Source organism: Poromitra crassiceps (assembly GCF_964638095.1).
Source record: "Poromitra crassiceps genome assembly, chromosome: 29".
NCBI lineage: Eukaryota > Metazoa > Chordata > Actinopteri > Beryciformes > Melamphaidae > Poromitra > Poromitra crassiceps.
Genome location: NC_139641.1, coordinates 15,198,178 through 15,221,464, shown reverse-complemented (window position 1 = coordinate 15,221,464; position 23,287 = coordinate 15,198,178). Strand labels below are relative to the sequence as shown.

The 23,287-nt window shown below is 43.0% G+C and overlaps 1 protein-coding gene across 1 annotated transcript in view; it reads left to right on the top strand.

Annotated features, from left to right (window-relative positions):
• The window catches only part of smg9 (SMG9 nonsense mediated mRNA decay factor), a 56,473-nt gene extending 33,738 nt beyond the window's left edge, over positions 1-22,735 (top strand). The window contains exons 8-13 of the mRNA XM_083662565.1: positions 832-917; positions 20,190-20,296; positions 20,394-20,501; positions 21,148-21,273; positions 21,421-21,565; positions 22,186-22,735. Coding sequence (XP_083518691.1) covers positions 832-917; positions 20,190-20,296; positions 20,394-20,501; positions 21,148-21,273; positions 21,421-21,565; positions 22,186-22,264 — 651 coding nt within the window. The 3' untranslated portion in view covers positions 22,265-22,735. The remainder of the gene's footprint in view (positions 1-831; positions 918-20,189; positions 20,297-20,393; positions 20,502-21,147; positions 21,274-21,420; positions 21,566-22,185) is intronic.
• Positions 22,736-23,287: the final 552 nt, after the last annotated feature.

The following is a 23,287-nucleotide window of genomic DNA, read 5'->3' as shown; positions in this document are numbered from 1 at the left end:
AATTGCACCAAATGTAAACGGTAGTATATATGTCGGGAGATGTCTTCATAAAAAAAAATTCATGCAATTTAAGGCATTTTCGTAGGAGTTACGCGCATCTGATGTTGTAACTATTTTCTGTAAAAATGTGTAAAAACGGGTACATTGCTCAGCGTTGATTTCGTTACTTCAACCCACCTACTACTAGATGTAAAATTTGACGAGCTTTCCAATGCCGCCAGTCCCGTGTCGATTAGTGCTTCCGTTCCCGAGATAATGGTCTCTTTGCAAGGAACTATGGGAAGCTAATATTAGCTACAGCAGGCTAGGCGGTTGAAAAGATGGCTGCCTTTTGGTTTTTGTCAAGGCCTCTGAAGGGGCGTGGAGGACCTCTAGAGGCGGGACCATGGCCAACAACAGTTGTAGTTCATAGGTGCACGACTTCCGCAAGGCGGACTTAGGCCAGATGACGCGAAACGCGTCGGCTGGCCCAAAAAATATGTGAGAGATGCTTGATATCTCTGGGAGTGAAGCTCCAATTTCAAGAATTTCAACGGATTCGAAAACCTTAGGGGCGTGAGATTTAATATATATTCATATTCCCCACGGAAAACCCATCCTTTAATAGGTCACTAAAGTTCACAAATCAGATTTGGCCTCCTAGTCTGAACATGGCGTTAGTCCGTACGCCATATTACTGCTTGCAGCCATAATTATTACTTACGATTAGTAACTGCCGAGGATAAATATTTACTTTAAATTCTCTGATTCATTGTTTCACATTTTTCTGTTATACGTGCACCTTCACATGATAAGCAGATGAGAACTCTTTCTATAATGTGTCATTAACAGTCTCTTCAGATCACCGCCTTCCTGTTCACCGTGTGCCACGTGGTGATAGTGGTTCAAGACTGGTTCGCTGACATCAACCTCTACAGGTAGGTGACACTGCATCTGCTATAAACATACTGCCCCAGACACACAGGAGAAAAGACTCGTATGAAGGCTCCTCTGACGACATTTTAAAAGTTCCTCCTCCCCTCAGGAATGTTGAGAATTTCATCTCGTAGCTTGAGAGGATATTTGACTTGATGAGACTTATCGAAAACAAATGTTAGCAAAGTCAGTAGGCATGTGTGGCTGTGTGGACATGGGCGAGGCATACCTTTTGCTTCATGTCACATGAATTTAAAAAAAGATCATTTAGAACTGTGGCTATAAGCTCTATAAGCTCTCTCTCTTTCTTTATAAAAATATATATATATATATATATATATATATATATATATATATATATATATATATATATATATACTAACCTAAACTTGTACCACTAACCTAAACTTGTACCACTGTTCCTTCAGAAGTTGTAGTTGTCATAGACTGTGCTCCATAGTTGATTGCTCTATTGCTGACAAAAAATGTGTTATTGTAAGTCGCTTTGGATAAAAGCGTTTGCCAAATGACGTAATGTAATGTAATGTAAAGAAGGTGGACTTCAACTCATCAAAAGCAACATTTTTGAATTAACTGTCATACACTCCTGACAATTAGAATTCTGCAGGCCACAACCTGGACCCTATTTTCCACACTGTATGTGTCTAATAAACTCATCGTGACACATTTTCTTTTCAAATTGGTTGAGTACTCACCGAGATAGCCTTGTTTACAGCTGGAGCAATGTGCTCAAACAACTACACAGTGTAACTACACAGGGCAATCCTGCACCGCATCGTCAATACTGAAACTGAATTGCCCCTTGGGGATAAATAAAGTTTTCTGAATCTGAATGAATACACGTTCGCTAATAAAACTGCTTGGGGAAGACTCAAACTGTCAATAGTGTCTGGCAACATGGAAACCACTCTATACATGAGTATTATTCTCCAGGGTTTACTGTGGGACAGAGAAAATGTGCGTATGAAGAGGCGAGGGGAGAGAGAGAGAAAGGAGGACAGCACAGCGCTGTTGACGAGAGTAGAAATCCTCCGTGTTGACACACACAGCGCAAGCTTCCCTGCTCCTCTCTCTCTCTCTCTCTCTCTCTCTGTCTCTCTCTCTCTCTCTCTCTCTCCCTCTCTCTCTCTCTCTCTCTCTCTCTGTCTCTCTCTCTCTCTCTCTCTCTCTCGCTCTCTCTCTATCTCTCTCTCTCTCTCTCTCTCTCTATCCCTCTCCTCGCCTGTTCACACCCATTTTCTCTGTCTGGAGAATTCATGTATAGAGTCCATGTTGCCAGACACTATTGACAGTTTGAGTCTTCCCCAAGCAGTTTTATTAGCGAACGTGTATTCATTCAGATTCAGAAAACTTTATTTATCCCCAAGGGGCAATTCAGTTTCAGTATTGACGATGCGGTGCAGGATTGCCCTGTGTAGTTACACTGTGTAGTTGTTTGAGCACATTGCTCCAGCTGTAAACAAGGCTATCTCGGTGAGTACTCAACCAATTTGAAAAGAAAATGTGTCACGATGAGTTTATTAGACACATACAGTGTGGAAAATAGGTTGAAAAAAAACGAAATTCTCCTTTAACATTAGGATTATACTGTAGTGATGTCATTATTCAGTATTTTCTCCTTTTCTCACTCACTTGGTGACCTGCTCTCCCTTTAGGTCATTTTACAATTACACTACAACAGACAGCAACACAGGCAGAAACACTGAACTTATTATTATTATTATTATGCGAAGCGAGCTTGTGACCAGAAGGTCGTCGGTTCAATCCCCGGGACCGGCAGGATAAATCTGGGTGGGGAAAGTGAAAAGGCAGCGCTTGCCCCTCCCTCATTACCACCACTGAGGTGCCCTTGAGCAAGGCCCTTAACCCCAACCGCTCCAGTGGAGCTGATCAGTGGCCAACAGATCAGACTGTGGTTGTACTGGTCAGCTTCCAGGTATGAATGTGTGTGAGAATGTGAACAGGGCACTCCTGAAAAAGAGAGCATTGCTCTCAGTGAGACTCTCCCTGTATAAATAAAGGTACAAAAAATAATATTATTATTATTATTATTATTATCACTTTGAAACACAGTGCAAAACTTGTCATCTCAACACAAAAATAAAACTAATACTATACTATACCATTATAGCAGCAGCCAATGACAACACATTCAAGCCATCCTAAAGTGCGTTAGTGAGTGCAGTACAGAGTCCGGGTCTGTCTGTCTCTCAGGTGTAATAATCGTGTTATTTCGAATCCCACATAGGTTACGCAAAAACCACGCCCTGTGCCCGCCTACGCAGCAGTCAAGCGCCGGGATTGGCCAGGAGCAAGTCTTTTTTTCTTCTTTTGACAGCTGGAATCTCCCACACCACAAACACTGCACGGCACGCAGCCCAGCGATTTCATGAACCAACTGAATTGCACTGATGGCGGACATTGAAATCAATTATTAGTGTATTAACGCCAATGAAAACGTAACACAAGCTTTTAACACACAATCGATTCAATAACAGAGCTCAGCTGACAGTTTAACCTGCAAATGAAAAATATAAAAAATTAAAAATACAATAGGCTACAGCACATAGGCCTGCCCCCCCCCCCCCCCCCCAGGCCAGCGGTTTGTTCCAGGCCAGTGAAGTCCCAACAATCTAACAAAAACATGCAATAATATAAAATCATAGATAAAAAGTTGAATCATACACAATAAATAAAACCAAAAGTAAAGTGTTAGCCTTCCCAATGGCCAAGGGCAGCATCTGTTATTCTGGCCTCATAATAAGCACTGAGGCGGGTGGTCAGAAAGTCAAATAACATTAAAATACATTGTATGCTTTGGTGCGATGTAGGATTTTGTCTTTCAATATCCTCATTCGCTGCAGCCTCGCTGCAGCCTCGCTTGGTGTTGTTGCTTCTCACAGGAACGGTGTCCCTGTAACAAAGAGCCCAACATGAGCATGAGCGCCTGGCCAATCCGCCGGCGCTTGACTGCCGCGTAGGCGGGACACAGGGGCGTGGTTTTTGCATCACCTATGCGGGATTCGAAAATCACGCGTAATAATCCCACAACGATCACGGCTTTAACGAGCATCACGGGCTGTGTAAACGGTGTAAAGTGTTGCTCTCTGTAACTTGATCCCCCAGAAGCTGCCGAGCAGCGAGTCGGGAGCGCGGTGGGGAGTGCTCTCCTAAATGTAATAATGTAAGAGCTAATGTAATAACGTAATGGCTAATGTAATAATGGGCACCCGGTCTTCGCCACGCCCCAAAAGACTCGCTCTAAATCCAGTGAATTGGCTTTCAACTCGTATGCTCCCAAGAAATGGAACAGTCACGCTGGCATTACGTGTCCTCGGCCATCCGGCATCGGATATGACTGCACTGTCAGACCATTAGGGTCTTGTGCACCATGAGTAGACTCTTCACATCTATTCTGAAGCTTGACAGCTAATCGATGAAGGCTTTTAAGGACTTGGAATAATGGGGCCCGGCTCACCCTACGGGCGAAAACAGCCTCCTGCCTGGGGCGCCAGTTTGGCTAGGGCGCTGTAGCCCCTCACAAAACAACAACAAACAAACACAAAATCAGTGCCTGAAGTTGGCCACAGGATTTGCGGGAATCCCGCATCTGTTTGCGCGCGAACCGATGACTATTATATTAGGTGCAGAATCCTGCATACGATTGTTGGACAAGCCGCTTGTCACAGACAGGATCCAGGCGCAGCGTCACTCAGTACAGCTGCAGCAGCGGAGTACGTCGGGGGTGTCGAGTGTCCGATCGTGCATTCCTTTATAACTGGGAACTGGTCATCTTACGGTTCAAAGTAGGGATGGGCATTTCTAGCAAAAACACTATTCGAAATTCGCTGGCCAAATTCGAATTTAATTCGAAATTCGAAAATAAAAATAAAAATGTAAAAAAAATTAAAAATGTAATTTTTTTTTTTTTTTTTTGTGAGTGAAATGTTGCATTGTCTCCCCTGATTCTAAGTCTATGGCTTTATTAATTAATATAAAAAGCTTCTGCTGTGGATTTTTAGCTCAAACAAGCATTGCACCACTGAAGTAAAGAACATGTTACATGACATTGACATTTTCGAAAATAAAAAACAGTTTTGACAATCATGAGTGGTTCATTAAATATTTAGTAGGCTCAGGTCTGAGTGCCAAAGGGGTGCCAAAGTCACCCCCTCTCCCTCTTCATGGGATTTCATCCGCCATTCATTTTTCCATAAACCTTGCTTAAAATGCTTATAAAAATTGTTTTACTTGCTCAAACCAAGCGATTTGACTATACGTAGAATCAGGGGAGACAATGCAACATTTCACTCAAATTCTTTTTTTTTTTTTTTTTTTTTTTTTTTTTTTTTTCCGAATTTCAATAATAAAAGTCGACCTTGATAATAACAACGATTATTCGAAAATTCGAAATTCGATGCCCATCCCTAGTTCAAAGGGTCATGAGCTGGGATGGTGACGTCACCAGAGCTGGTATTTCCCATTCCAAACTCGACGTCGGAGCCTCAGCAGCCACGACCTCAAAAATCCAAGATGGCTGCTCCGCGCAAACAACAGTAGTTATAATCGTAGTAAATGCTATTTAGCACTTCTGTCTTGTTTGTGTCTCAGCTACGAGCAAGATTTTCGATTGTTATTAAACAGTCTAAATTTAATATGGATGCCTCACATCTTACCTCTAATAGTAGACGAGACCAACGCAGAGTAGTCTCGCTTGAACGCCGAGTGAATCGGCCAGTGTCGTCTTGACGATTAGTCTGTCTGCGGCCGGGGCAGATCAGGAAGTGAGATGAAACGGTTTGCGGCAGCCACTTCGGCCATAACCACAAAATAACAAAATAACTTCCAAACAAACTGGATGTAGCGAGCATGGCGTTCTCCGTGTTTATGGTCTGTTGCTAGGCAGAGCGAAACGGTTGAAGGCAGGCAGCTGCTGTACACCGTTTCGTTTCACTTCCTGGTCTATCCGGCCCGCCGGTAGACAGACACAGACTCTATAATCATCAAGAGAGCAATCTCCGATTCACACGGCTTTGGTCTCAGCTACTATTATAGGTAAGATGTGATGCATGAATATTATAATTATACTGTTTAATAACAATCGAAAATCTTGCTCGTAGCTGCTTTAAATCAGCTGTACACACAGCACTGCCTAACTTCTATCTGTGTGGACATGTTGCTGCAGTGTTTGTATGCGCGAAATGCCGCGTTACCTAACTGTTATTGCTAACAATGGCTAGCCTGGCTAGCGACTGGATCTGACCAATAGCTGACTCGCAACAGTGAACTTCCCAGCTCCAGTTTTCTGCAAATGGAACGCTAACAAAACGGATGTGACGTCATTTAGCCTCCACATCCCAGTTATTTTGCGATAAAGGAACGCACCATGAGTTTCACTTCACCTGCCATCTTCTCTCGGTCGAAAGTGAACCAGGAAATTACATTTTTAAAATATATATATATAGGCTGCTTTAGTTTAGTTTCCCTCTTTTTTTAGTTTTGTTTCTGTTTGACATCTGCTAGACTAGCATTTAATGCTGATCGCTTTCAGTCGTCTGGAGCCTTGTCTAAACACTTCCTGATGACTGCTGATTAGTGGCAGCTCCTGAGCTAGAAGGGAGGGGAGGAGGGCTCTCGGCAAATCATTTTGGTGTTTTTATTTTTATTCTTTTGCCGTTTGAAGACGGATTTAGAAGAATATCTCATTTTAATTTAGCACTAGGATTAGACTGTTGTGATGTCATTATTCAGTTTTAACCATCAATAATTGCTCCTTTTCTCATTAGAGTAAATACTATATATTTATTTAGAGATTTTTGTGAATTATTTGTGCTGTTATGGTTATTATTAGCTTAGTCACTCACTTCTACATTAGCTTACACTGGTCCCACTTTTCTTGAAAAATAGCTCAATCTTGCTTCACCCAAAGTGTTATTCACATAAGACTATATCCTAACTAAATCAGCACAGGCCCCCCACAGAGAAACAGAAACCAGCCGTCACACCATCAACCAGAGGATTGACAACAGGGACAGCCGCGCGCTGCAGCCCATACAGACATCAGCTACGCGAGAGAGAGAGAGACAGACATCAGCTATGCGAGAGAGAGAGAGAGAGAGAGAGAGAGACAGACATCAGCTACGCGAGAGAGAGAGAGAGAGAGAGACAGACGTCAGCTACGCGAGAGAGAGAGAGAGAGAGAGAGAGAGAGAGAGAGAGACATCAGCTATGCGAGAGAGAGAGAGATCTCTAACATCTCTCTTAACGAGCATTCACGTGAAAACACCCCGAGCCATTCACAGCCAGTCCATCAGCAAAAGACCCGACAAACAAATCAATTAAAAACACTCGACTCCCATTTCCAACACATGGAGGGAATAGATACGCCAAACTCAATTTAAAATTGCGGCACTTTAAGGCCGGCAAAGCAGCATGAAAGTTTGATGAAACAATATTATAGAGCGCTGCTTGGTGGACCCTTTACACGCCGAATTTACCAGAAGAGCCGAATAATCGGACCTTAATTGACTGACTTACTTGAACATCCCCCGTCTCCCAGCCACGTCTTGTTGCACCCTGCAGTCCCTCCAAGTTCCAAATGCGTTCAGTTCATGTTCTTTGTTAATGCAACTAGCTAACTTTCTGCACAATAAAAAACGAATGGGAAAATGTAATGTGCTATCTATCTACCATCAGTCATCACAGTGCCAGGCAGGCCAGAGATCTTCTTCCTTATTAGGTTCATGCTGGCGCCTGAAGCTGAAACCCAGTTGAAGATGACATTTTATTGGACGAACACTTAAGTCAATCTTATGGTTGGTTGTTGATTGGTAGGGCAGGCTAAGGCTCATCTGTTGTGAATTGCATGTGTTTTTCGACCAATCATAGATTAGCATGAGATAAATTGGAAAGGAAATGAAACGCCCAAGGGGGTAATGCCAATGCATCATGCCCCTGAGCGAATGGCACACAGACGGTAGACTCTGCATGGCACCACACTGCCCTTTCCATCAGTGCCCTACAGGTGTCACTGTTGAAGCATTTTAAGAATATCATGAATACCATGAATTCTATTAAGAAAAAACACATTTGATTGATATTTTATTAAAAAGAAATATTATTTGTATAAAATCCCCGGTCTCTTCTAAAAAATAAGGGAGGCTTGGGGGCATGGTGACTCAGTGGTAGAGCTGTCACCTCACAGCTAGAAGGTCCTGGGTTCGATTCTCACCTGGGACGCTGTGAGCGCTGAAGGAATGCGTGCCCGTCCGCATGTCCTCGAGTGGCCACCGCCCGGGTGCGGTCGTCAAAAGGGCCTTTCTGTGTGGAGTTTGCATGTTCTCCCCGTGCCCACTGGGGGTTTCCTTCATATAGGAACCCCTCACCAAAACATGCAATATCCTGGTTGCTAATGTGGTTCCTCCTCTGGTCGTTAGGGGCGCCTGTTCGGAGGGAGGGGAACTGGTTGGAATAGCGTGATCCTCCCACGTGCTATGTCCTACCGGTGAAGCTTCCCCTGTCAGGTGAAAAGAAGCGGCTGGCTAACTGCTCATGTCTCGGAGGAAGCATGGAGCCAGTTTTGGCTCTCCCCAGATCAGCAGAAGGAGGAGCAGCAACCAGGATAAATAAATTAAATTAGCACTAATGGGGGAAAAAAAATCGGGGGGGGGGGGAATAATAATAAGGGAGGCTCATCCTCCCTTGCACACATTAATAAACTCCACTGCTGCTGATTCATATAAGGTGAACTTTCATTGACAAAACACCCGGACGGTTTTTTATTATACAGATACAGCTGTGACAATTGACAGAGAGAGAGGGGGAGAAGAGAAAAGTCAAGAGTGAAATAGCAGAGCAGATTGTAGGAGAAACGTGCAAGTGAAGGAGCTGCTGCTGCGATCCAGAGATGTGCACAGACAGTTTAGGGGCCAGGTGCATAAGTGAAAAAGGGGCACCCCCTTATAATTATTTATAAAAAATAAAGAGACATACAAGTCAGGCCCGACTAACCAGTGACACACTTGAAGTGCTCCCCTGCTACCAATTTACATGTCCAAAATAAATAAATAAATGGATAAATAAATATAAATCTCTATATTTTCACACAATTTGAAATCACACAATTGATCAGTGAAATACTATAATTTATAGATTAATTATGCTATAACTTATTTGTACTGATACTTATGCTTATATTAACCCAGTGGCACTCATATTCTGGTTTATTTCAAGAAAAACATTTTGGCTAGTGGAAATTCTAATTGGCTGGTAACTTTAAAAGCTAGCAGCCCTATTGGCTGGTGATTAAATCAAGTCTGGCAAATCAAGTCTCGCCTAGGGCACCAATATGACTAGAACTGGCCCTGGGTCAGATTTCCAAGGTCTTGTAAAAACAGGAGTAGCTGAATGTGGATGAGCTGTAGTCCAGTGGCTTTCAAAGTGCACTAGGGGGGCCTCAGCAAATTAATGGAAATGTAAAAAAAATAACATCTTTATGGGGAAATAATTTTTTCAGTTATATTTAATACTATAGTATAATAAATAAAGAATATAATATATTTTTATAATATTTTATAATTATATTTAATGTAGTGTTAACAAATATAATTGAATCATTTCCTTCCACATTTAATTCATATTTGCCTTGCCCATCTGCCCAATTGCCTGCCAGTCGTCATCACATTCATTGTCATTTCCCCCTGGTGTGGGTAATGCAGAATCAGAATCACTTTTATTGCCACAGTATGCAAGTTAAATACGAGGAATTTGTCTTAGTGTCTGTATGCAGCGTAGCGGTCACATCAATATACAGAGATAAGAAGTAGGAAGATAACTAAAGACAACCGCAAAGTTGCGAGTGCAATCAAATCGAGTCAATATATACAATATGTACATGAGTGGTGAAGTGTTCTGTGGATGATAAATATGAATTTACGTTGGATTTACATGAGTAGTAGTCTGACTCTGGAACAATGTTTATAATGGAAAACAGACAAGAAAAGAAAAGATTTGAGATACAAATGTAATTATTAGGTTATTACATTAATAAAAGTAAGGAAATATATTCTGAGGAAGTGATTTTTGAAATTTTCAATTGTATGAATGGCTATTTAAAGACATCTTGCAATAGGGGGGCCACGGCCAAAGGCTAATGCTGTTTGGGGGGGCCTTGGCATGGAAAAGTTTGGGAACCCCTCGTCTAACCTACTGGTTAGAAAAGCATAATACAAGTTTTCAGTGTCAGCTGGCGATGAGAAACTTCTGACGTGGGGATGATCACGTAGACGAGTTTTGAAGGACCTCTAAAGCACTTGTGTCCGGTCCTGCTTACACAACGGAATTGTTTATTGTTTATTATGGATCCCCATTAGTCTGACTACTCAGACTATTGGAATGAATCATTAACATGAACTCGAGCAATCTTGGTCGGCAGAATAGTTCCTTCATATATTAGCAATTATAGGCATGCATGAACGAACGCACCTCTAGAATTTACCGGAGAATGACGGAGAATGACGATGCTTCCAGCATACCTAGCATGCCACGTGGCCCCCACGGAGCTCCGTTCTAGGACTGGCTTGCACACTATTGATCTCAAAACAACGCCTAAGACGGACAAAAACGCTGCGGAGAACACTGAGTGAGTCGTCAGATAATAATTAATGTGAGGAGAGGGCTCCAGGTTAAAAAAAAAAACGAAATTCTCCTTTAAGCAGGGCTGTCCGTTAGTGATGTACTTTGAAAGGGTCAGACACTTAAAGATTCAAATTGTGCATTATCAGCTTGATCTTATGCATTAAATGTAGCGCGAGCATTCGCCATCATCGGGAAAAATTGCTTCCTGGGGCAGCGCAAGGCATAGAGGGTAATCTGATGCTGTGGCTAACGTTAAGTTACTTTACATGGCAGTAAAACGCCACTGAATGACCAAATTGATATAACCTTTAACCATTTCGGGTAACACTGTTTCCGTACGCGGTACACCAGCATTGGTTAGGTGATATTTATAACGAAGCTCTGATATAACTTGCCGAACCCCAGCCGAAGAGTATAGTGAGACGAGAGAAGACGCAGAGTGATTCCCTCTTCGGGCCCTCGCGCGTCCACGGGTTCTTGCTCGTCCGCGCCGCACAGCCTCCTTTTTGTTCCTCCGTGTCTTCATCATCAGGATCCTCTGCCTGGATGCCGCCTGGACATTTTTCAGGTCTGACAGCTGTGGAGCCTGTTGCATGCCGCCGGTCCCCAGCTGAAACGCGTGTCGTCGTCGAAATCGAATTCCCCGATTTCGTCCTGGAACTGCGCCATTTGCTCCTGCTCGAATTCCTCGTCTTCATAGCCCAACATGGACAACATGAGAGCGATGATCAATGGCGAGTGGATGGCTTGATGGCAGGATCAAAGCAGCGGACGATAGGAAGGCTGAAAAATGGCGAAACACAGCTCCAGAGAAGACAATCAGCCCAGATACAGCCTCCACTGAGGTGAACGATCAGGGAGGGAGAGGACGACAACGCGCTGACCATGGCTATATACTGTATACACTGCCACGTCATAAGGCTCAGCAGCGACGTCATAACAGACGTCATTGACAGGGGCTGATTGGCTATTGAGGATGGGGTGATGAGTATTAGATTATTAGGATTCCTGGTTTTCACCCAGGCGGCCCGGGTTCGACTCCCGGTATGGGAACCGATTTGATGACCTACAGTATACCACCCCTGTAGTATAGTAAACCACAGCCTCCTCAAACCTCCTCTTACTCACACATTTTTGGCTTCATATTATTATTATCATTATTATTATTATTATTCATTATTAATTTTATTGCTGTTAGCTTCAATTATTATGATTCATTATTCATTTTTATTGCTGTTTGCTTCAAGAGGAAAACTTGCCTGTCTCTGCTGTAAGATAAACATCTTTGACCTTTTTCACCCTAAGAAGGCCAATTTGCGACTGGTCATTTCACGCACAAGTAGGGGTGGGCGGGAGGAAACAGGCTTTGGCTATAGTTTCTGAAAAAAACCCACATGACTACTGGTCATCCAATTCCGGCCCTCTTGATTAAAAACATGTGACCTTACAGTTTTTTTACAAGCTAGCCAGCAGATTTAGCCTTTATTAACATCACTCAAAATACTGCTTTACTCATTTAAGATGATTCACCATACTCAACGTTTGATTGCTTCCAAAGATTATGACGCTGTTTGTTGCTGTTTTGGAGGAAAAAGACACAAGTTGCACACAACATGCATCGCTTCATTTGTCAGCACAGAAATAACTATGGCAATATGTTACAATTATTAAGCATCAATACTGGAGATGTACACTCATAGCAGCTTATTAGCATCTGTAGCAGTGTGATGCACAAGATCATGACCTGCCTCAGTTCAGGACCTCACATCAACATCAGAGCGGGTAACTGTACTTTCAGCATCAAGACTGCACTCAGAATGGTGTTCCTCTTTCTATCTGGAGGTGTTAAACAACAACTTTGGTCGGCAGAAAATGTCTCAAAATACTTATGTCAGCATCCTTTTTCAGTTGACTGCTGAGCTGTTCTTGTTGAGTGCCAACTGGGGCCTTCTTAGGGTGAAAAAGGTCAAAGATGTTTATCTTACAGCAGAGACAGGCAAGTTTTCCTCTTGAAGCAAACAGCAATAAAAATGAATAATGAAGAATAATAATAATTGAAGCTAACAGCAATAAAATGAATAATGAATAATAATAATAATAATGATAATAATAATATGAAGCCAAAAATGTGTAAGAGGAGGTTTGAGGAGGCTGTGGTTTACTATACTACAGGGGTGGTATAGGTCATCAAATCGGTTCCCATACCGGGAGTCGAACCCGGGCCGCCTGGGTGAAAACCAGGAATCCTAATAATCTAATACGAGTCATGAGACACGTCATGACAGACGGCACACTTGACTTATGTCGAGTGCCGATTGCTATTGTGATATGAGGCCTCCATCTTGAAACTCGGGTCGAGAGAGACCCCACATCACTGACCTTCAGAAAGCCCCAACACAGTAAAAACACCTTACTACTGCTGCTAAATAATGCGGTGGTTCCTTTGTGGTTTGTATAGAGACAGTCTGCATGTGTGGGAACGCCCACAAAATGTTAAACGGCTGGCGCGCGAGTGGGGTAAAACCGCCCATATATCTCATGGGGCTGACTCACCAAAAGACGGTGCTGCGGCTCTAAACTACAGGTTTGGGGGGTTCTAGAGCAGAACACAAGACGTCTGCTCAGACGTGCGTTTACTGCGGTGGTTAAATCCCCGATCGTGTCTGCCTGGGCTGGGCTATCGGCTAAATTCTAACTTTGCTGAATGGATAGAACGGGGATTTTTACCCCACCCTGACCCCGCCCCCAGCCAGGCTGAGCCAGCTAAACCAGCGTCTATGACGAGACGTGGCCTCAACCTATAAGCAAATCGTATGACTGGCGATTTGGACGTCTCTCCACCCACCGTGTTGACCTGTGTTGTCTTCCTTTGTGCATGAACGTGAGGGGGAGTGGCTACAGCGTTATGAACGTGAGGGGGAGTGGCTACAGAATGTGAGGGGGAGTGGCTACAGAACGTGAGGGGGAGTGACTACAGCGTTAAACACTTTCAAACTGAAAGCTTATTGTTGGTAATGATGTCACTGCAGTTGTGGTCCCAGCTGGTCTTGAAATAAAATCCCACTTGCCCGAGACAAGACCAAGACCAATGGAGGGGCGAGACCGAGACCATCAGAATGTGGTCTTGAGACCGGTCTCGAGTACTCCAACACTACTTACTGGGATTTGATGCCTGCCCTTGCACAAACTTGAATAACGTCACGGTATTCAAGATTCAAGATTCAATCAATGTATTGCCATGTCAACAAAGTTGATAGGAATGTGTCTTGGTTCGCTCTCAGACAAAAAAGACAAGACCATATACAAACAATAACACAAGAACAAAATAACATTCAGGAACAGTATCCAGCAGCATCGTATTCAGCAGTAGTGCATACAGTTTAAAGTGCAATAGGTCAGACATAATCAATGGATCAGTGCAAGTTCAGATGTCTGATGGCAAGGAGGTAGGTGCTATCTCTGAAGAGAGATGTTTTGCTCTTGATGCTTCTGTATCTCCTGCCTGATGGGAGGAGGTTAAAGAGGTAGTGTGCCGGATGAGAGTTGTCTGCTATGATTTTATTAGCCTTCCTGATAATTCTTGTGGAAAAAAGAGTGATGTAAGTGAGGGGAGACTACAGCCGATGATTTAAGATGCTCGGCGTACTACTCTTTCCAGCCGAGTCTTGTCCTGAGTGGTTGGTTGTCCTGAGTGGTTGGTTGTCCTGAGTGGTTGTGTATTGTCCTGAGTGGTTGTGTACTATATTAATCAATATCTATCAATATCTTATGCCAAATTATTAGGGCCAAATGTCCAATTACAGAAAAATGAAAAAAAAAAAAAGTCTTTCTCTTTATCAATCAACAAGTCGGAGTCCCCGTCTCCAACTTCTGAGTCCAAATGCATTAATGCTCAAGTCCGAGTCATCAGTGCTCAAGACCAAGTCGAGTCACGAGTCTGACTCTAGTCCGAGTCCTGGATTTGAGTACTACAACACTGGTATTATCTGCATAACTATGATAAGAAATATTGTGATTCCTGATGATATGGTTGAGGGGGAGCATGTAGACAGATTAAATAGAAAGGGTCCCTACAATTGACCCCTGTAGGGGCCCCACGTGATATTGACTTGGTCAGAGTTAAAGTAAAGTACAGTAACGCTTTGGCCTTCCAGATAGGATTTAAACTAGGTGAGAACCTATGCTATGGTCTGCTGTATCAAATGCTGCACCAAGACCCATCACAACAAGTACAGATACACAGTGTTTATTTTCAGGCCTGAAATACTAGAATTTCTTTCAGGCCTGGAGGGACTTCAAAACCTAAACCGACGGCAGTTTAAATTCTGTGATAGGAATGGAAAAGCAGAATAGAACTTGTCAAACCACACCACCTTTACAACAACACAGCAAGACGTTCTCATCTTTTCAAACTCATAAATAAACATAGATAAACTCATTCCGGTGAGCCTGCAGAACGCTTTGTCCCTGAAGATCATCAAAGACACAAACCACCCCCACAACAGTCTGTTCTCCCTGCTACCCTCAGGGAGGAGATACAGGGTCCCAAGAGCACGCACAAATCGCTTGAGGGACAGTTTCTTCTCACAGGCCACGAGACTCCTTAACATATACAAATAGTGTAGTAGCCGTACTGTACTGCAGCTGCTACCATCACGTATGACTAATGTTCAATAGTATGTTTAATTAGGAATATGCTATTTGCACCTAACAGAATGTTATTATGTTTAATTATGTTTAAAGTATGTTCATGCCATTTGCACTATGGGCAGTGAATACGCCACTGTCTGTGGCGTGTCTTACTGCTTTATTGCTTGTTGCCTCTTGTTTTTATTTATTTATCTTTTATTTTTTGCACTATGTTGTAACGGAGCCTACAGCACACGAATTTCACACGTGATACTTGTACTACGGAGTGACAATAAAAATCTTGAATCTTTGCTAGATGAGGGACAAGCACGTTAAATGAGGAAATGGCATTTCCTCATTCCTCACAACAAAGAGTTGACGGCGCTAGACGGCGCCCTACTTTTGATTGGGTGGGCAAGACTCATGTCTGGGTGGGCATTGCCCACCTCTGCCCATAGCTATAATCGGCCCGAGACCCATCAAAACAAGTACAGATACAGTGTTTCTTTTCAGGCCTGAAATACTAGCATTTCTTTCAGGCCTGGAGGGACTTCAAAACCTAAACCGACGGCAGTTTAAATTCTGTGATAGGAATGGAAAAGCAGATCAGAACCTGTCAAACCACACCTCTTACCCCTTTACAACAACACAGCAAGACGTTCTCATCTCTTCAACATTCTTATTTGTCCATCCACTTTTCATCTTGCCAAGAATGTGGGCACCCCTGATCTTGTCTAATCATGTTTTGTTTTTAAGTGTAGCTACTAGCGATGTGCGGGTCAGGGTTTTTTAAGACCCGCCCCCAACCCAACCCGTCATTGGAGCCAGCCCGCCCCGCCCAGCTCGTTAAAATATCTGAAAATTCCGAACCCAGCCCAACCCAGCAGCCCGCGACGGCCAATTTAATGTAATATGTCTCCGGACTCAGGAGGAGCACAGCAGAGCTTCCAAGGTGTGCAAAGTAGCTAATAACTCTTGTCTATCTCCCCCTCTCTCTCCCACACACAAGGCTCTTTCACACCGGCCTTGAAAGCCGAAAAATGCACGGAAAAATAGGATTCGCGCCACGGTACGTAGTCACAGCGCCGGGTTACCTGGCAACCCGCCTCCACTTGAAAGCGTCGTCGCAGCGAGCCGGAAAAGGTGCGAATGGTCAGCTCATTCATAAAAAAATTACAGGGGAAATCACCTCACGTAGCAAGAAAGTGCACGAGTGAAAGTAAAAAAAGTAGCCTATACAATCATGACTGCAGGGACGCCAGGAGGAATGCTCCGTGCGGTTAGGCTTTATGCTCAAACGATGTTGACATTAGTAGGTAAAATTAACGGATATAATAAGCTTCAGAGGGCTATAGCTGTCTGTGGCGAGTTGGTCTGAGGTTATTCCCTCTCGAAATCAGCTCTGTGCATTACAAAAACTACTAACGTTAAGTAGTCATGTGCATAATTATAGCCTATAGGCTACTATTCTCCCGACGAACGTTATGCAGACTGCAGCTGTTTGATATGCGGGCGTCGTCTTTCAGAACGGAGTAGGCTACGGACGCTAATTAGGCTACTTAATGGGAATAATTTGCTTTACACAAAAATTGAACCAAAAGATAAGAATTAACCTTGTACCTAATAGGCTACATGATGGTGCATGATGCATCCATAAAGTCGATCAGATGAATATTGAAAGCCTGGTTACCATGCTGCATGTGGACAACACATTACACAAGGAATTACACAAGGTGACACCATATCCATCTGCTTAGTCAGTGAATTTACTTCTATGAAATGTGTTGTATAAATAAAGTTGGCTTTCCTTGAATGCAATTCATGCAACACTTCGCTGCCAGAAAGTCGGCAGATGCACTCCGCGGCGGAGCACGTTTTGATATTAAGGCGAGTCCGCCCACCATGCGAGTGGTGCTCGCCTTTCAATCCGGGAGCGGGGGATTTCACCTGAAAGTACACTGCAGGACGGGAATGTGGCCGTACTGCTTGGCCCTGTGTGAAAGCAATTTCTGTGGCGAGGCGGCGGGCTTTGCGGGACTCCTAAACTGCAATTTTTGTGCGATCTGTGTGTGAAAGAGCCTACAGACACTCACATGCCACACCTCACTGTCCCTTCTGCCCGGCTCACCACCATGCGGAGCAGAGCTTTCAGCCGCTCTGCTCCCAAACTCTGGAACTCACTCCCACCTGACATCCGCAATATTGACACCCTCGCTCTGTTAAAATCCAGCCTAAAAACTCTCCTCTTCAAGACAGCATACTCCCTGTAATTTCCATGGTGTTTTCTTTGTTTACTGTTTAGTTTCTTTGTTTTTGTTTTATCTTATTTCTCTTGCACTTTTCTTATATTTTATACTGTTTTGCTTGTATCTGTTGTTGCATCTGATTTTAACTCTGTAAAGTGTCCTTGAGTGACCCTGAAAGGCGCTTTTAAATAAAATTTATTATTATTATTATTATTATTACATGCGTGCGCGACAACAGTTGTACTGCTCTGGATCATTGCTCTGGATGAGTTGCGCGGCTGCTTTCATGAGACTCGCTGTCTGATTTATTTTAATTACCTCATGCGCTCTCAATTGCTCACGTAGCCTACTCACGTTGCAGTAAAGTTGACAAATAGATCACAGTCGAGTCCACAACAGAAAATTTGCGGTGGCATTAGTTTAATGGACACTTCAAATAATAATTACAGCGAATAATCCTTCCAAAATGTTTGTTTTGAGAGCACATAGGCTACCTCATTGAAGCGTTTCTTTACTCCATGTAGGCTATAGAGAGTGCAGCAGGAGTCTGTCTGATTGGGTGTACCTACGTGTGAGAGAGAGTTAACGTCTTTAAGGTTAATTACTCTGCATGTTTCACTGCTCTAAATTATTTAATAATGTTGCTTTGTCACGTTCTGAGCCTGCCCCGCCCGCACCCGCGATATTTCCATAATTTGCCAACCCAGCCCGCCTGCGGGCTAGTTCAACATCATACACCCTCGCCCAGTTGACCCAGCCGAGGCCGATTAAGACCCCGACCCGCGTCCCGGAAGCAGCCGCTCACGGATCAGCCTTCCTACTCTATCTGCAACGTTGCCCGCGGAAGGGTTGATCATGCCCAATCCGCTGCAATAAAGCTAGTGCTATGCCGCAGCATTGAAAGACCCTTCAGTGCATGGAGATTAGCTATTAATGAAGTGTAGTGTATGTTGTCCAACAATGTGATGAGTTGGAACTGAACATGCAGTAGCCAAACTGCACGTGTTTACAGTTGTTTACATTTTAGAATGTCTATTTGTATAGATTAGAATTGCATGTTGTGACTTACAGAAAATAAACCTAATGATCATGGAGGTCTTTCATAACTGAAAAGGTGATTACAGTTACACCATAGAACACACCCCCAATAGAAATAAAGCAGGGCATATCACTTGTACCGCACTTTGTACCAGAATTTCCTACAGCTAAACAAAGACAAAACAGAGGTGATCGTCTTTGGTCCCAAAGAACAAAGGCATAAAAATCACTGCACGCCTTGAGTCTCCATCCCTGAAGCCTAAGGATCAAGTCAAAAATCTTGGCGTTATTATTGATTCCGATCTCAACTTTAACTCCCACATTAAGTCAATCAGAAAATCAGCTTTTTATCATCTTAAAAATATAGCAAGAATTAGGGGCTACATGTCCAGACAGGATCTAGAAAAACTAATTCACGCCTTCATCCTACCTTCATCTAGGTAGGTTAGACTACTGCAATAGCCTTTTCTCTGGTCTCTCCAAAAAAGAACTTAGGCAACTTCAGCTCATTCAGAATGCTGCTGCTAGAGTTCTAACGAAGACTAAGAAAGCTGATCATATCACTCCAGTTCTTAAGTCCTTACACTGGTTGCCAGTGTGTCATAGAATAGATTTTAAAATACTGTTATTAGTCTATAAATCACTTAATGGCCTAGGCCCAAAATACATCGCTGAATTGCTCCCACGCTACGAACCATCTAGAACTCTTAGGTCAGCAGGGTACAGCTTATTAACTGTCCCTAGGATCAAATCAAATCATGGGAAGGCTGCATTTACCCACTATGCTTCTGCTAGCTGGAACAAACTGCCTGAAGACCTCAGATCTGCCCCAACCTTACTTATTTTAAAAAATAGACTAAAGACTTTTATGTTTACCGTCGCTTTTAACTGCTGACAGCTGTTTCTCAATCACTATTATACAATTGGTTTTAAAACATAGATGACTGTAATTACTGCTAAAAGCTGCAGGTCGGGGGGATCGTTCCGTAATACGGATATACTCACAAGAGGGTGAGGTGATGCGTCAGGAGGGACGCACGCGTAAGGGGAGCTTACTTGAGCCGTACTCGTTTTAAGCAAGGTTTAGAGAAAAAAAACGGCCTGTTTGTCGACGGGCAACAGACAACACAAGGTACAAGCGGGGGTATGCTTGGCGTCCAAACTGCAGTATAGAGGAAAAGAGGACACCGTACCCAGACCTGAGTTTTATGTGTGTGTAGTCATGCTTATATAGTCATGATGTCAGGGGACTCAATATAGATAAATTGATTTATTCTATTATGCAAACCCAATGAGTCCTCTATAAGTTTTTAGCTCTTTTTGCAACTGCTGCGCCTGTTGCCTAATGCACTTTTTATACTCTTTTTTAAAGTTTTGTTGTGATGCTTTTAAATGTCCATTTTATTATCTTCTTTTATTCTTTTATTTTCCTGTCATCCATTTCATGTGAAGCACTTTGAATTGCCTCTGTGTATGAAATGTGCTATACAAATGAACTTGACTTGACTTGACTTGACTTTGTGGCCGTGGTCCATTTGAAACCAGTTTTCATGTTCATCAACACAATTCTAATGAGATGAGATCAACTTTATTGGCCCCTGGGCGAAAGTTGTCTTAACTATGGCTGCAGCTTTAGCTTCACTGTTGCAGTTGCTGAGTCGGGGATTTGACTGCAGAAACATTATGTGACATGTTTCTGGATAGGTTCCTTCAGACTGCTGAGATGCTGAAACCCTCCACTCCCTCAGCTAGCCATGACAGCACTGGCTCTTCAAGCAGTGACGATGGAGCCGAGTACTATCCCCATATAGGTGACCTTTCTATGAAACAGATTGTACATATACACACACACACCAACACACTTAATGTACTGAACATGAAAGCTATTTTTTGTATTCTTCCATCTAGTGTTCCTGCAGAATAAAGCCAGACGGGATGAGTTCTGCCCGAGGAGTCTGAAGAAAATGCACATGGTGGTGGACAAATTGATGGCCCATTCTCATCTCAAATACAAAGGTTAAAAACTCACAGAGAATCTCCTACTCATACATATTGCCCATTGGTGGGCAGTGGTGGCCCAATGGTTAGAGAAGCGAGCTTGTGACCGGAAGGTCGTCGGTTCAATCCCCAGGACCGGCAGTGGGGAAAGTGAAAAGGCAGCGCTTGCCCCTCCCTCATTACCACCAGTGAGGTGCCCTTGAGCAAGGCCCTTAACCCCAACCGCTCCAGTGGAGCTGCTCAGTGGCCAGCAGATCAGACTGTGGTTGTACTGGTCAGCTTCCAGGTATGAATGTGTGTGTGAATGTGAACAGGGCACTCGTGAAAAAGAGAGCATTGCTCTTAGTGAGACTCCCCCTGTATAAATAAAGGTACAAAAAAAACACATTTTAAGAGTTTAGGTTTAGCTTTTGGGTTTAGTTTTTAATTTAGAAAAACATTAATCTTCACATTTGAAAAATAACAAGAAATGAAACCCTTAAATCTGTACAGTTTGGTGTGCAAATAATGCACCCTGACCCAAAACAATGTTTGAGGGAAAAGTTATTTAGTGTTTGTTTTAGTCCACTCCACACACACTGAAAACATTAACTTGGGAAGTGCGTCAGATATTGCGATGTGCCGTGCCCATCATCCTCGTCTGTTGTTTGGTATCTGGTTTCAGGCACATTATCCATGCTCGACTGCAATATCTTCCCCGGCCTCGGGCGCGACTATCTAGACACTGAAGTCAACATGTTCCTGCTGCCTCTGCAGGAGAACGAAGGGGAAGACGCTCTCACCAAAGCAGGTTAGAAAAGATTTGTTCGGTCCTCCTGTAAAGACCCAAATCCACTTTTCTTCTCTTAGTTTGTAGGGCATTTAAATTGATCATTTGATTGAATAAAAGTCATTTCATTTTAAAACATGATTGTGGGCCATTGCATCATCTATTCAGGGTCTGGGACGTCCCCGCTCTTCTCGTTTCTCCCGGGGTACAGAGGACACCCCACCTTCTCCACCATGGTCTCCAAGCTCCGCAGCCAAATACTAGCCATGCCCCGCTGTCAGCTGTCCCACACCATCCTCACTGAGAAGAACTGGTAAAGAAAACTCAACACACATGAGTCACTCATCATTCATAAACAGTGTTGGGGGTAACTCATTACAAAAGTAACTTATTACATGTAATATATTACTTTTAGCAGTAACTCAGTAATATAACTTATTACTTATAGTATTTCAGTAATATTATACCAGTTACTTTGTCAAGTAACTCAAGTTACAAATTGAGTTACATTTGATTAAATCAAAGCACATGTTTAAAAAAAGATACAATCATTTCCTAATCAAACTGTGTGTTTTTATGCAAATAACCACTATAGATGACTATAACAAAGGAAAAGAATAACATTTCGAATTTTGGATTGTTTACACTGACTTCAAGGTGGTTGAAATACTTTTTTCGGGATGGTTCCGGGGCAGCGATGTCATTCTGCTGCTGCTGTTGTTTTGGTGAAAGTAATGCAAAAGTAGTGTAATAAGTAACGAGTTACTCTACACAGACAGTAATATTGTAAAGTAACGTATTACGTTCAAATGAAAGTAACTAGTTATTATGTAGTATATTACATTTTGAAAGTAACTTGCCCAAAACTGTTCATGAAGCATATCTACCTTGAAACAAAAAGCACACGAGATTCATGAGTTTTATCTGTTGCAGGTTCCACTATGCAGCTCGCATCTGGGATGGGGTGAAGAAGTCGTCGGCCCTCTCTGAATACAGCCGCCTGCTGTCCTAGCGCCTTGGTTGAGCTGCCCTGCGATACACAGAGCAATCACCCCAGAGGGAAAACTGGTGGTCCTCAGTCCTATTAATAGATTCACGCAAGGCGAAAAATGGATCTGAAAATGGGACAATGTGTGATTCACACCTCGCTAAGAGGGACTGTTTAAAGCGGTTAGGCCTGCCGGTGGTGAAGAGTTGGGACATACCCTCCACCCAAACACTACGCCACACAAGTTCATCTCTGGTTGAATGTGTGCCAAAGGTAGTGTTCCGTGGGAATTAAGTCGTGCAGACTCTTGGTGCTCCATGGCACGGGTTTGCCCGTCGCTTCCCCGAGGGCAACCTGAGCACCTTTGTTTAACCCATTGATACCTGATGCAGCATTTGTGTGTGCATCCCTTTAAAGGAACACTCTGCCCATTTTCAACCAGCTTTGTATCATTAGAACATCAGTAGTATATCAGAAAACTGTAAACGGTTTTGAAGTCTGTCATTTAATTTGACAGTTATTGAGTGTTAAAGTGTGGACCAGTGACATCACTGGTCCACACTAACTCAAATGAATAACTCATTAACTCAAATCAACTCTCAATAACTGTCAAACTAGATGAATCACTTCAAAACCGTTTACAGTTTGAGAGTTGATTTGAGTTAATGAGTTATTAATTTGAGTTAGTGTGGACCAGTGATGTCACTGGTCCACACTTTAACACTCAATAACTGTCAAATTAAATGACAGACTTCAAAACCGTTTACAGTTTTCTGATATACTACTGATGTTCTAATGATACAAAGCTGGTTGAAAATGGGCGGAGTGTTCCTTTAAGACCGCATTGACGCGGTTTGCGGTCTTAAAGGGATACGCACACAAATGAGGGATATACACGCAAATGCTGCATCAGGTATCTAATGGGTTAACAAAGGTCTGGTGTTTTGTACTTGTTCATGTGTTGTGTACAATGTGTTGTGTACATGTCTGAACAATGTGTTTTTATTCGAAAAGCCATTATTGACGTGTATATTGTGACCACAGTCC